At 47.3% G+C, this 14,617-nt stretch overlaps 1 protein-coding gene across 4 annotated transcripts in view; it reads right to left on the reverse strand.

The window, feature by feature from the left end:
* Nucleotides 1-13,033: 13,033 nt before the first annotated feature.
* Pecam1 (platelet and endothelial cell adhesion molecule 1) overlaps nucleotides 13,034-14,617 on the reverse strand; it is a 77,566-nt gene continuing 75,982 nt past the window's right edge. For all 4 annotated transcript variants that reach the window (XR_003487405.2, XM_027427807.2, XM_027427804.2 and 1 more), the window contains one exon: nucleotides 13,034-14,037. Coding sequence is in view for 2 of the 4 variants with exons in the window: in XM_027427804.2 (XP_027283605.1) it covers nucleotides 14,008-14,037 (30 nt within the window). In the remaining 2 variants the exon portion in view is untranslated. The remainder of the gene's footprint in view (nucleotides 14,038-14,617) is intronic.

The raw sequence follows: 14,617 nt of genomic DNA on the forward strand, positions 1-14,617 counted from the left end.
GAAGCCAGGCCTTCCTGTGTACCAGGCAGGCCCTCTCCCGACTGAGCTACACACCCCAGCCTTGTTTGTCACCTTAGGAGAATTTCCAAGAGATAGAGTCACTGAGCGAGAGAAAGCTTTCCTAGTCCTTGGAACAAACTGTCCCCAAATCTCCCACGAGCAACTGTTGCACATCCTTCACTGCAGGCAGCTCCCTAGGGTGCTTGTCTCATCAGCCCCCCACAATTACGGCCACTTTGGGCAGAAAAGAATGCAAGAATAGTCGCTATTAAATGTGAGAGAAAAATTGCCTGGCTGGGAGCTTTTGAAAGGGAGGCATTTTGTGAGCTTTTGAAGCCTAATTACTGTTTAATCAATCCAGCAATGTGCAGACTCGATATTTGCCTGTTGCAGAGGCTGGGAATTGCAGTGCATGGCTGGTAATTTTGCCAGTGTTCTCCAGACTCCCTTCCCATTTCAGATGAAGCCAGTAAAGTCCCTCCTCCTCATCTACTTGTCTAAGGGACATTCTCCCTCAGTAGACAGCAACTTAACAGAGGCTCACAGGGCAAGCAGGGCTGGCTGCCACAGCCCATAGTTGTGTCCAAGCTCCAGGGTCTTTTTTCTTTTCTTTTCTTTTTCTTTTCTTTTCTTTTCTTTTCTTTTCTGTTTGTTTTTGCTTTTGCTTTTCGAGACAGGGTTTCTCTGTGTAGTTTTGTAGCCTATCCTGGCACTCTTTCTGGAGACCAGGCTGGCCTCGAACTCACAGAGATCCGCCTGCCTCTGACTCCCAAGTGCTGGGATTAAAGGCATGCGTCACCACCACCCGGCAAGTTCCAGGTTCTTAACTGCCGCATTTTCCATCCTTTCCTCTTCATCCATCCAACGGTGGGAAGCAAGGTGTCCCTGGCAGAACTGCCCTAAGTTTGGATCCACCACGGGGCTTGGATACAGCTCAGCGGTAGAGTCCTTGCTTAGCATGCGCCAGGAGCTGGGTTTGTCTTAGCACAGTGTTTGGATGCAGCTGCCCTGGAGAGAGAAGTCATTCTTTTTGGCTTGTTTGTTTCTCTGTGCAGCCCTGCCTGTCTTGGAACTCACTCTGTAGACCAGGCTGGCCTTGAACTCAGAGATTTGCCTGCCTCTGTCTCCTGAGTGCTGGGATTAAAGGCAAGTGTCACCACCAACAGGGAAGATTTTTATTGTAGATATGAGGGAGAGAGTACAGCCTGAGGCATCTGGAAGAATCCTGAGCAGGGAGAGAAAGTGCTAGATTGGCTGGGTGGTGGGAGGCAGAGGCAGGCAGGTCTGTGTATTCGAGGCCAGCCTGGTCTACAAAGTGACTTTCAGGACAGGCTCCAAAGCTACGGAGAAACCTTGTCTCAAAAAACCAAATAAATAAATGAAAGAAGTAGACTGAACAGAGCCAGCAGACTGGAGCTGGTCATGACAGAAGCAGGAGCAGGACAGAGAAAGAAGGATGGGGGAAGGGGGCAGAGACAGAGACAGAAGACCAAGAGAGCATAGCTAAAATAGCAGCAGGGCTATAAGGAGATTGAGTATCTGTGAGGAGGAAAGCCAAGGAGCTGGAGGGAATTTAGGGATTTAGGATAGGGAAGAGGTGAGAAGGGCCTGGATGCTAGCTAGCCTGGACTTAGAAATGTGTCACTGGCACTTGAGAAACTGGTAGCCATTTGTCCCCTCTGCCTTTTGGAATTTGGGGAAATGGATCCTTTAGACTGACAGAAACTTCTTCTTATTCTTCTTCTTCTTCTTTTTTTTTTTTTTATTTTGTTTTGTTTTTCGAGACAGGGTTTCTCTGTGGCTATGGAGGCTGTCCTGGAACTAGCTCTTGTAGACCAGGCTGGTCTCTAACTCACAGAGATACGCCTGCCTCTGCCTCCCGAGTGCTGGGAATAAAGGCGTGCGCCACCAACGCCTGACATGACAGGAACTTCTTAAATGATGTCAAGTGTCATATGTAGGCCATCCAGGCTTTCTGTGAGTGTGTCTATATGGTGAGTGCTTTCCATGGGTCCCGGGGCCACCACAAGTCTTAGTTAGGGTTTCTATTGCTGTTATAAAACACCACAACCAAAAACAACTTAGGGAAGAAAGGGTTTATTTCAGCTTACCACTCTCAGGGCACACTCCATCTTTGAGGGACACTAGTGCAGGAACTGGAGACAGGAACTGATGCAGAGGCCATGGAGGAGTGCTGTTTCCTGGCTTGTTTCCCAGTGCTTGCTCTGCCTGCTTTCTTATACTATCCAGGACCACCGTCCAGGAATGTCACTGTCCGTAGTGGGAGGACCTGCACACAATAATCTTCAATCAAAAAAACTCCCAACAGACTTGCCTAAAGGTCAATTTTATGGAGGCATTTTCTCAAAGACCCCCTCTTCCCAGAAGCCCCTGGCCTGTGTCAAGTTGATGTATTAATTTACCAGCACAGCCTCACCCATTTGAGACACTCAAAACCAAGTGTAAACCTGGCGTGGTGTCGCATGCTTTAATCGCAGCACTGGGGAGGCAGAGGCAGGTGGATATCAAGGCCAGCCTGGTTTACCCCGCTAGTACCAGGCCAGCCAGAGCTACAAATAACAGCAACAACAAAAGAAGTAGTAGCCCTACTCACCAGAATGTCTCCACCTGGCAGTAGTTCCCCCACCCCTCAGGATCAGCACCTACTGCTAAGTGCCTTAAATAAACAAAACAGAACAACTCATGTAGCCCAGGCTGGCCTTAAAATGGCTATGTGTCTGAGGCTGGTATTGAACCCCTGATCCTCTTGTCCCAACTCCCAAGTGCTTGGTGTGAGCCACCACACTTAGTTTTATGCCAGGCTGGGGAATGAGTCCAGGGCTCTGTGCATGTTGGGTGAGATCTACCCATTGTGCCACACCACCAGCTCATCTGCCTTTCAAAGCCTAATGGAATAAGCCAGTGCTTTCACCACCTTCTGTAGCTCCTTCAGCTGGAGTTGACTCTGAAGATGTCAACTTGCTACCCCACCCTCACTCTAACCACGATCCCTTATACTCCACCCTCATCCTAAATGTCACCTTCTCAGAGCAGTGGTGTTTGTTTGTTTGTTTTTTTAAGTTTTGTTTGTTTGTTTTTTGAGACAGGGTTTCTCTGTGTAGTTTTGGAGCCTGTCCTGGAACTCACTCTATAGACCAGGCTGGCCTCAAACTCACAGAGATCCACCTGCCCCCCCTAACCCCCTGGCCAAGTGCTGGGATTAAAGGGATGAGCCACCAACACCCAGTTTTGCTTGACTCTTGGCTACATTTCTACGCGCAGGCCCCTCCCTCAAGGCTCACCTATGGTTTCTTAGGTGTATCTCAGCTGTCTACCCAGGGTGCTTTCTAAGGGCAGGAACCTTCCTTTCTGTTCATCTGTTCTCCCTCTAGACCTGAAGGACTTTCTCTATGCCTAGCACATAGTAGGGGCCTTAATCTTCCCAGACATAGGAGCCAGGGAGAAGACGAGGAGAGCAGCTTGGTCTGGGAGGGAGTTCAGAATAAACTGATGCACTGGGTTCTGTTCCTGGAACCCTCTCTTAAATGGCCAACCTGGAAACCCCTATGGAGTGCCCATGGGATAAACTTCATGGCTTTTATGGGGGAAGGGGATCTCAAAATAGAAACTCACCATCTTCCCTGGCTAGGGTTTCAGATCTGGCTGTAAAAATCCAAACAACTTCTAAACACAAGGGGCCTCCTTAGAAGTGAATTGGGGAGCCCGGCAGTGGTGGTGCACGCCTTTAATCCCAGCACTCGGGAGGCAGAGGCAGGTGGATCTTTGTGAGTTTGAGACCAGCCTGGTCTACAAGAGCTAGTTCCTGGGGCTGGAGAGATGGCTAGTGGTTAAGAGCACTGGCTGCTTTTTCAGAGGACCTGGGTTCAATTCCCAGCACCCACATGGCAGCTCACAACTGTCTGTTACTTCAGTTTCAGGGGATCTGACACCTTCACACCAATACACATAAAATAAAGTTAAATAAATCATTAAAAAAAAAGAGCTAGTTCCAGGACAGCCTCAAAAGCCACAGAGAAAGCCTGTCTCGAAAAACCAAAACCAAACAAACAAAAAAAGTGAATTGGGCGAGAGAAGTGAGTGGGCTGTGACTCCTCCACCATCCAGTTGTGTAACCACAGACTTCATTTGTAAAATAGTCCTGCCCATGGCAGAGTAAATGAGCTCATTCTTCGAAAGAACCAATTATAAGGCACAAGAAAGTATAAGGTATGACTGTCGGACTTGGTTATCAGCAGACATAGGTGGAGCTGGGGGCTGGGCAAAGCAAGGCTGCATTAATGGGTAGCGAAGAAAGGAAGCTGATTGGCTTCAATAAGAAGAATGGGCCTCCCCACCCCTTTGGGTAAAATTTGGCTGCAGCCTGAAGGAAATACAAGGTGACCCCTAAACCCAACTTTCACCTTTATCTTATTCTCTCTCTCTTTGGACCCTGAAGGCATGTGCAGCAGAGAGGCCAATCCAATCCCTGGATGAATGTCAGGTGATCAAGACAGCCTCGGGCTCTGGGATAATTTGCCACACATAGGATACTGCCTCAGGGCTCCTTCCTCAGGGTCATTTTCTGGCAAAGAATTGGAGCAGAGCTTAGTCACATAAGTGCTTGAAGCCTGCAGCTGCCTGGGTACTCCATGAGCACAAACGGGGTTGGGATTGTGTGGCCCCGCCCCAAGGAGGCCAAGGAAGACCTGAGCCAGGGCATTCTCTATCCTGACAAAGAGAAACCTCACCCTGACGCAATCCCAGGTCAAGGTGGTCAACCCTCCCACAGTGGTACAGCTGCAGACAGAGGCAGGGCATGTGTCTGACTCAGTCAGCCTCCAATGGGGCACCCTCCTGACTCATACTCAGTCTTCCTTCAGCCCATGAGATGCCTTCTCCTGGAGTGTTTGTTTGCCCAAAACCGCCCTGCACGGCCCCCAGCACTTGACACCTCTGCTTAGCTGGTGACCAACCCTGAAAAGAAGAGGAATTAGAGTGGTGGCCCCATAAATTCACAGGGAGTGGCACTATTAGGAGGTGTGGCCTTGTTGGAAGAAGGGTGTCACTGTAGGGGTGGGCTTTGAGGTCTCCTATGCTCAAGCTACACCTAGTGTCATAGTTCACTTCCTGTTGTCTCCAGATCAAGATGTAGAGCTCTCAGCTCCTTCTCCAGCACTGTGTCTGCCAGCACATGGCAATGCCTCCCACCATGATGACAATGGACTAAACCTCTGAAACTATAAGCCACCCCAATTAAATGTTTTCCTTTGAAAGAGTTGCCATGGTCGTGGTGTCTCTTCACAGCAATAGAAACCCCAACTAAGACAATTAGGAAGTCCTAACTTCAGTAAGCTCCTTTTCTTTACAGATACCTGATGGGGGAATGTCCTTCTGTAAACTGTGAATATGTTTCTCTTATTGGTTGATGAATAAATCTGTTTTGGCCAATGGACAGGGAGGAAGTATAGGTGTGACTACAAGACTAGGAGAATGCTGGGAAGAGGGACAGAGAAAGTGAGTTGCAAGAGAGATGCCATGTAGCTGCTTACCTGGGCATCACTGGTAAGCCAAGACCACATGGTGATACACGGATTAATAGAAATGGGTTAATAATTAAGAAGAATTATTAGAATAAGAAGCCTGAGCCGGGCTGGAGAGATGGCTCAGAGGTTAAGAACACTGACTGTTCTTCCAGAGGTCCTGAGTTCAATTCCCAGCAACCACATGGTAACTCAAAACCATCTTGAATGAGATCTGGTGCCCTCTGCTGGCTTGCAGGCAAAAGACTTTAAACATAATAAATAAATAAAAATCTTTAAAAAAAAAAAAATCTTTAGGGGCTGGAGTGATGGCTCAGAGGTTAAGAGTACTGACTGCTCTTCCAGAGGTCCTGAGTTCAATTCCCAGCAACCACATGGTGGCTCACAACCATCTGTTATGAGATCTGGTGCCCTCTTCTGGTGTGCAGATACACATGGAAGCAGAATGTTGTATGTATAATAAATAAATAAAATCTTTAAAAAAAAAAAAGAAGCCTGAGCCATTGGCCAAACAGTATATAATTAATATAAGCCTCTATATGGGGCTGGAGAATTGGCTCAGGGGTTAAGAGCACTGCCCATTCTTCCAGAGGTCCTGAGTTTAATTCCCAGCAACCACATGGTGGCTCCCAACCATCTGTATTGTAGTCTGGTGCCCTCTTCTGGCCTGCAGGGACACATGCAGGCAGAACACTGTATACATAATAAATAAATAAATAAATAAATAAATAAATAAATCTTTTAAAAAAAAGCCTCTATATGTTTATTTTGGACCTGTATTTAATGAGGAGCTGTAAGAACCACTGACTCCATTAGAGCTCCATTCTCGGGGCGGGGGGAATAAGAGAGAACACTAAAGGCATCTGGAAGAGTTCAGAGCAGAGACAGAGAGAGAGGCATGGTCAGGGCTATCTGAGAGAGAGTTCAGAGAACAAAGCGGGGAGGGGGAGAGTATATAGTGGAGAGAGAGACTAGCAAGAGAGGGAATAGAGAGTTGCTCGGGGTCGGGAAGCCCCTGAGGTGGAGGGAGTGTAGGGGAGAGGAGGAGATGACAAGGGCTGGGATGTTAGATGTTTGAAATGTGTAAGGGGCACTTGTGAAACTAAGGGGACCTGGATGCCAGCATGGGCTTTGTTTGATATGCTGATAGCAGCCAGGTATATGTCCATAGGAGAGCCCTATGTCCCTTCTGCCAGAGATAAGGAAAGTGACTCCTTTTGGGGCCCAGAAAACCTGTTTCACAAGTTTCTAACTTTTATCTAACCACTAGAAATCCTTCTAAAGTCCACCTTGAGCTCATTTCTGGATATACGGAGAGCCTGTGAGAGTTAACAATATTGACTCTTGATAAAGAAAAGAACAATTTTCAGTGGGTAAGCACTCTTTATTCTGAGGAAGGAGTTCACCAAATCATCCAGGTTGTCCTTGAACTCCAGATCCTCATGCCTAAGCCTCATGAGTAGCTGGCATTAAAGGCCTGTGCCACCAAACCTGGTTCCTTCCTCCCTTCCTCCTTCCTCCTCCTCTTCTTTTTCTTGCCTGTGTCTTGCTTAGTATCAAATGTTGGTTGTAAACTCAGTTCTCCTGCCTCCCAAGTGAACCATCATGTCTGGCTCCAGCTCTTTCTTGAGGAGCTTCCAAAGATGCCAGGTCCCCTTTATTTGTGTGTATGTCTGTGTCTGAGGACCACTTTCACCACTTGGGGAAAGTGGTCTTGGGGATTGATTTGAGGCTGTTGGCTCATCAGGCTTGTCAGCAAATGCTGCCTTTACCAGAAGTGCCTTCCCACCAGCGTTTGTTTTTTTAAGTCTGGGACCCAATCCAGGGGTCTTGTGTTGCATGTATGCATGCAATCCCAATAGTCCCAATTATCTGTTAATTAATTAATTAATTAATTCACTCACTCATTCATTCATTCATTCATTCATTATTCATTCATTCATCATTCATGTGTTTATTGATGTACTAGTAGCCCAGGCCAACCTCAAACTCATCATCCTCCTATTCCAGCTTCCCCAGTAAGGAAATTCCAATTGCCACCATGCTCCAGTTTCTTTCTTTCTTTTTTCTTTTTGGTTTTTCTTTCTTTCTTTTCTTGTTTTTTGTTTTTGTTTTTTTCAAGGAGCCTGTCCTGGAACTCACTCTATAGACCAAGCTGGCCTCGAACTCACAGACATCCGCTCGCCTCTGCCTCCAGAGTGCTGGGATTAAAGGCGTGCGCCACCAAGGCCTGGTATGCTCAGGTTTCTTTAGTCTCTTTTGACATAGAACACTTACTTGCTCAGTCCTTCCGGTCTTTTCCCACATGGCATCTGTGTTAGTTATCTGTCACATTGCCGTGACAAGACAGATGACAAAAGCACCTCACAGAGGGCTTTGCTTTGGTTCACATTTTGAGGGTCTCACACCAGGGAACCAACAGTGGCCGAAACTAGGGGCAGCTGGCCAGTCCTGCTTGAAGGGAAGAAGCAAATGGAGATGAATGCAAGTTCTCAGCTCCCCCTTTCCTTTTCCCTTTCTATATTAGTTTTGTTTTTTTGTTTATCTTATGTGTGGAGAGGGGGTGAGAATGTGGAGGTCAGAGGATAATTGGGAGGAAGTGGTTTCTCCTTCCATCTTGTAAGTCCCAGGACCAAACAGGTTGTCAGCCTTGCTAACAAGTGACTTTATCTGCCAAACCATCTCACTAGCCTCTCATCTTCTCTTTTGTCAATCTAGACCCCCAACCCATGGAGTAAAGGTGAGTCTTCCTCAGTTTCATAGACACACTCAGAGATGTTTCCGTGGCCATTCTGAACCCGTCCAGTTGAGAAACAAAGAGTAAACAGGGCTGGGGATGTATGGAAGTCGCTAGAGTGATTGCTTGCCTTGCCCGCAGATGGCCCTGGATCATATAACCCTATCACTACATAAACTATAATTCCAGGGTTTGAAAGGTGGAGGGAGAAGGATCAGGACTTCAAGGTCATCCTCAGCTACATACAGAATCCAAGGCAAGCCTGGGCTACATGAGATCCCCCCCCCTTTTTTTAAATCACATTTTTGAAAAGTCTAAGACAATTATGCTAAAATTGTAGTTAACTTTAAATACGTCCTCAAATTCTTCAGGATTGTGTCCTAGGAAGGTAAATGTTAATAACATACTCTGCCACCAGGTGGTGATCTTGGTATCCCATGATCCTCAAAGGCCCTTGGAAAACAGCTTGTTTAAACCTGCAAACCTGTTCTCTGTGGATCACACCAGGCTCAGAAGATGCTGGAAGCGTCTGTGTATTCGTAAAGACATACTGCGTTTTTTTCCAGAAGCTTCTCATGAGTCACCCAGGTTTGCTTTTGGTAGACACAGAGTGGGCCCCGAAATTCTATTTATTTATTTATTTATTTATTTATTTATTTATTTATTTGAGACAGAGTCTTACTAAGGAGCCTTGGCTGGCCTAATACTCCTTATGTAGCCCAGACTGGCCTCACAGTAATCCCCCTGCCTTAGCCTCCTAGGTGCTGTGATGACAGGGATGTGCCACCATGGCCAGCTTCTGGCTTTTTGATAAGTATAAGTTGCTGTGGTTATGTCTCAAAGTGGTCCCTGCCACTCTGTCTTTCCTTGTCCCAACTGCAGCTACCCACCCCCACCCCATCTGGCCACTTCCATCTGGCACTGGTTCTACTAGTTTGACAATCCTGGGCTGTAAGCAGGCCTGGGGCTTGAACTCACCAAGTGTTCAGTGGCCTCTGCCTTTGCTAAGGTGGATGTAGTTTGAGTGATTCAAGTACTGAAGCATGGGGATGATATTAAGAAGTGGTGGGGTCTGGTGAGGGCTGTTTAGATCATTGCAGGTACTGAGCTCTGAAGGAGTTAAAGTAGTTCTCGTGGGACCCTAATGTAGTCCTCAAGAGAATAACTGTGGGCTGGAGAGATGTGTCAGATGTTATGAGCACTTCCTGCTGTTTCAGGGGACCTGACTTCAGTTCCTAGCACCCACATTGGGTAGCACACAATTGTCTGTAGGTCCATTACCAAGGAGTTTGATGCTCTTTGATGGCCTCCACAGGCATCCATAAACACATGGCACAGGAAAACACTTTAATAAAAATAATACGAATTTTAGCAGGGTTTTGGTGGCGCACGCCTTTAATCCCAGCACTTGGGAGGCAGAGGCAGGCAGATCTCTGTGAGTTTGAGACCAGCCTGGTCAACAGAGCAAGTTCCAGGACAGTTTCTAAAGCTTCACAGAGAAACCCTGTCTCAAAAAAAAAAAAAAAAAAAAAAAAAAAAAGTTGAGGGCTGGAAAGATGGCAAGCCTGGTGCCCTGAGTTCAACCCCCGAGCCCCATGTCAAAGTAGAAGTAGAGAAACAATGCCATAAAGTTGTTCTCTGGCCTCCAGATAGACACAATGACACGTGTACAACCTTACCCCCGACAGATATCACACACAACACACATATACACATCACACACATGTGCATACACATAATACAAACACCTGACTCCAGGAAGGAGGAGACGCACCAGTCACATGAGTGAGGTACGGTCTCTGCTAAAGCTGCAAGAGGCTGAGCCTGGAGCCCAGCCTCTCTGGGTGCCCTGAACCGTCCCCTCTAGAGCAGCAATTCTCAACCTTCCTAATGCTGCAACCCTCAATCATAAAATTGTTTTCATTGCTACTTCATAACGGCAATCTTGCTACTGTTATGAATCATAATTCACAGATCTGTGTTCCCTGGTGTCCTAGGCAACCCTGTGAAAGGGTCATTCGACCCAAAGGGGTCGTGAGCGACAGGTTGAGAACCACGACTCTGGAGGCAGAAGCCCCCTCCTTGTAGCTCCCCCACTTCTCCTTGGACTCTGTTGGGTTTGTGCATGTGGCTGGAGGGGCAGTAAGATGCTCAGGGGAAAAGACCAGCGGGTGGCTTCTGAATGAAGAGCCAGCCCTGTCTGGCTCAAGTCTGTACTTTCAGATCCTTCCTGAAGAAGCTGAGCTCCAAATGTGCAGAGAGGATGGACCCAAAGTATGGACCCAAAGTACTCCAGGGAGAAGTTTCAGGGTAAAATACAGAAAGTGAGGGCCAGGGAGATGGCTCAGTGGTAGCCAAAAGCAACTCGGGGAAGGGAAGAGTTCGTCTCACCTTCTACTGTCAGGGGCTCAAGGAGGGAACCTGGAGGCAGGAACCAATCAGAGACGGAGGAGGAGCAAGGAGCGCTGCTTATGGGCTTGTTCCTCATGGCTTGCTCAGCTCGCTTTTCACTCAACCCAGGACCACCGGCCCACAATGGCCGGGCGGGCCCTCCCACATCAATCACCAGGCGCTTGCTAAGTTTGATACTTGGGACCCACATGGTAGAAAGAAAACTCTTGAATGTTGTCCTCTGATTTCTACCTAGGCACTGTGGTGTGTGCATGAACACACACACACACACACACACACACACACACACACACACACACACACACACTAAAAAAAACAAACAAAAAAAACAAACAATAACAACAACAAAAAAACTTGTTCTTTTGTCAACTTTTCTTCTAAAACTAACCTTACCAGAGAAGCTACCAGCAAAATAAGCTGGTCTTGGCACAGGACACACTGACTCTTATTGCTTGGCTTTGAAATGGGCCTCTTGTTTAGCTCAGGTTAGCTATATAGCCAAGGTTGACCTGGAACTTCTGACCACCTGCCTCTACTTTCCCAGTACTAGAAGTACAGGTGTCTGCCATCATACCGGGTATCTTAGTTTCATTCCTATCGCTCTGAGAAAATACTCTGATGTGGGAGAGCACTTGGAGAGATGGCTCAGCGGTTAGGAGCACTTGTTCTTGCAGAGGATCTGGGTTCAGTTCCCAGCACCCACGTGGCAGCTCACAACTGCCTATAATTTCAGTTCAAGGGGATTTGATGCCCTCCTCTGACCTCCTGGGGGACCAGGCACACACACATGGTACACATATACATATACATATACATATACATATACATATACATATACATGCAGGCTAAGCACTCATATACATAAAATAAATAAATCTTAAAAAAATTAAAATACCCAACAAAAGCAATATGGGGGATAAAAGGGATTTATTTCATCTCACAGTTGCAGGCTACAGTCCATCACAGTCGAGAAGTCACAGTGGCAAGAGCTTGAAGTAGCTAGTCACATCCGTGGTCAAGAGCAGAGAGAATGAGTGTATGTGTGCTTAGCTGGCTTTCTCTACCCTTCTGTAGTCCAGGGGTGTGAACCTGGGAATGGTGTTACCCACTTTCAGACTGGGTCTTTCCACATAGATGAAGGCAATCAAAACAATCCCTACAAACATGCTCACAGGCCAGTTTTGATTCCCAGGGGGTTCTAGGTTGTCAAGTTGACAAGGACAAGAAACCTTCACACCTCGGTTTGTGCAGTGGGGGAGGGGTGGGAGTGGGGTGGGTATAGAACCCAGAACTTCCAAAAGTCTGTAAAGTTGTTTTCTGTGTGTATTTGATCCTTGGAGAATTATTTTTCCAAGTATTCATTGGGCTAATCGCTGCCTAATTACCTCCTGATCTAGTGCATGCCAGGCAAGCACTCTACCAACTGAGCCAATCCCCAGCCCGGGACACACTTCCAGTCAGTATAGGGCAGGAGGATCTTCTAGAGAGGGCATCCAGTTCAGGCTCACTTCCTTTTCCTGGGACCCTGCAGAGGTCCTGACAGTGGGGAGAGTTTCCCTCATGTTGCAAACTTTAGTCCCAACAGCACAAGGCTGAAGGAGGGAGTGTGGGCATACCAGAAACTAATGAAACAGTTGCTGGCACCACACCAGACAGCCTGTGCCAAGATAGTTCAGGAAAACCACGCCCAGACCAGGACGAAGTAAGGCCCCAACCAGAGACCTTTTCCTAAAAACCAATAAACACTTGGAAAAAAAATAATCTGCAAAGGGTGAAACATATGCAGAAAATAATCTCACAGAAAACATTCCATGTGTTGGCTTTTGAAATAAACTCATCAATAACTTCAGCTCTGTTCTGACCATTCAATGCGGAGGAGGAGAAAGTGAGAACTGCATGGAAGAAGGAAGGGAAAGGAGAAGAGGCAGGAAATGAATGAAAGATGGTCCAGCCTGGGCTACATAATGAATTTCAAGTCCAGCCCAGCCTGGACTAATGAACTACACACAGTGAGACCCCATCTCAAAATAAAATAAAATGGAATAGAATAAAATAAAGACAAAATGAAAAACAAGAAAGCGTGATGGAGGCCGGGAAGACAGGGAAGTTAGGACAGTGCTTGCCTTGCAAGCATGAGAACCCCGAGCTGGAGCCCACAACAGTGCCAGGAATCCAGCCGCCCTTGACCTTTGGTCTATGTGAGGCTCCACCCACAGAGCAGACAGAACAGCTTGGTTCTGACACCAGAAGCAGCCGGAGTCCCTTAGGGCTACAATTATTCTACTGGCATGTGGTCCGTCTCAGAAGATGACACTTCACAGATCGCTGAAGAGTAAAAATCAATTTTATTTAATACAACACCCCTCAGGGGCCCTGCAGCTGGATGGCTGAGGCAAACAGGGAAGATGATGTTTAGATATGAATGTTCCACAGCAACACGGAGGCAGCTCCCATCCCCCACTCAGGCCACCCTTGGAAAACAGCCAGGGACCTCAGGAGACCATTTCTTTAGCAGGGAATAAATAAAGAAAAATTAGTGGGGAAAGTACACATTTCCTTTTACTATTAAAAGAAAAAAAAAAAAAAACTCCATTTGCTGTAGCCAATCATTTCTCCTCTTTAGGCCTGCAGCAAGGGAGAGGAAAAGAAAGACCTGGAAATCAGTTAAAGGACTTCTGTGCTGGCTTGTCCAGTCTAGCTGTGGCATCGCCTGCCTGTGGCTTGCCTTCAAGTTGCTGCTTCACAGGCACTGCAGCCAGTCAGCTGCCCACCCCCATCCCTGTTCGTGAGTGAAGTCACCATACAGGCGACAGGTGACTGTCTGAGCAGCACTGTATATGTCCAAAGAACAAGGCCAGCCCAGAAGGAAAAAGAAAGACAGAAAGAAAACAAAACAAAAATTCTAACCCCGGAGTCCAGACCATTCGCTAAAAGTAACTGACTACAGGACAAAAACAGGCTTCTGTGTAGGAGGCACGTGAAAAAGCACGTTGTCTCTCTGAGATGTGGTATTTGACCTTCAAAAAATTCCAGAGGTTTGTTCACCCCAACCTCCTCTCACTCTTCCAAATTGCAAGGATGCTCCAGCTTGGAAGAATGATTTGGCTGGCCACTAAACTGCCCCGCTGATTCTCTTTATACCCAACATTAATAAGGTAAGAGATTTAAGAATGGATGGCTTGGCCTGAAGAAATGCTACTTTCAGTGTGGGCAGGGCCGGTTCCTAAATAAGTGCACAGGACTCTTGGAATATGGGAATCGGCTGCTCTTCTTGGGACGTGAATGTTCTCCCAGGCACAGGCACCTGTCTTGGTTGTCTTAAGTTCCATCAAGGGAGTTTCCCGTTCTCTGTAGGATAGAAGACAGGGCAAGTTAGGCCACACCCTCAGGACTAGAGAGTATCCTGGAGAAGAGAGTACAGCAGAAGAGAACTGCACAGGCATTGGGGATTGGGTCCATGGGTACAGTGTGTGTCAAGCATGCAAGAGGCCCTAGGCTCCACCACCAGCACCACATGTCTGTAATCCCAGCACCCAGGAGGTGAAGGCAGGAGGATCACAAGTTCAAAGTCCAGTTCTATGCTAGACTGGGATACATGGAGATCTTGATTCAAACAAAAACACTGGAAGCTTTGCCAGCATCCTCTGGGAACCCAACTTCTGGGGCAGCAGTTGTCCCAACCCCTCTTCTGTTCTCTCCATGACTGCTCTGTAGGAGCTGCTGTCTCCACCCCTGAATTCTCTCTGCACATCATTATCAGGCCAGTACATCAAGTACCCACGTGCACCCGGTGTGTCGTCCCATAGGTGCTGCACAGGGAGGAACTATCAGGTACAAAAGAGCGCACATCTGGCTCCAGCTAGGACCTCAGGACCTCTAGCTAACACAGACACCCTCTCCAGTCTGCCTTTGTTCTGTTTTTGGTTTT

This window comes from Cricetulus griseus, chromosome 7 (assembly GCF_003668045.3).
Source record: "Cricetulus griseus strain 17A/GY chromosome 7, alternate assembly CriGri-PICRH-1.0, whole genome shotgun sequence".
In the NCBI taxonomy this organism is placed as follows: Eukaryota; Metazoa; Chordata; class Mammalia; order Rodentia; family Cricetidae; genus Cricetulus; species Cricetulus griseus.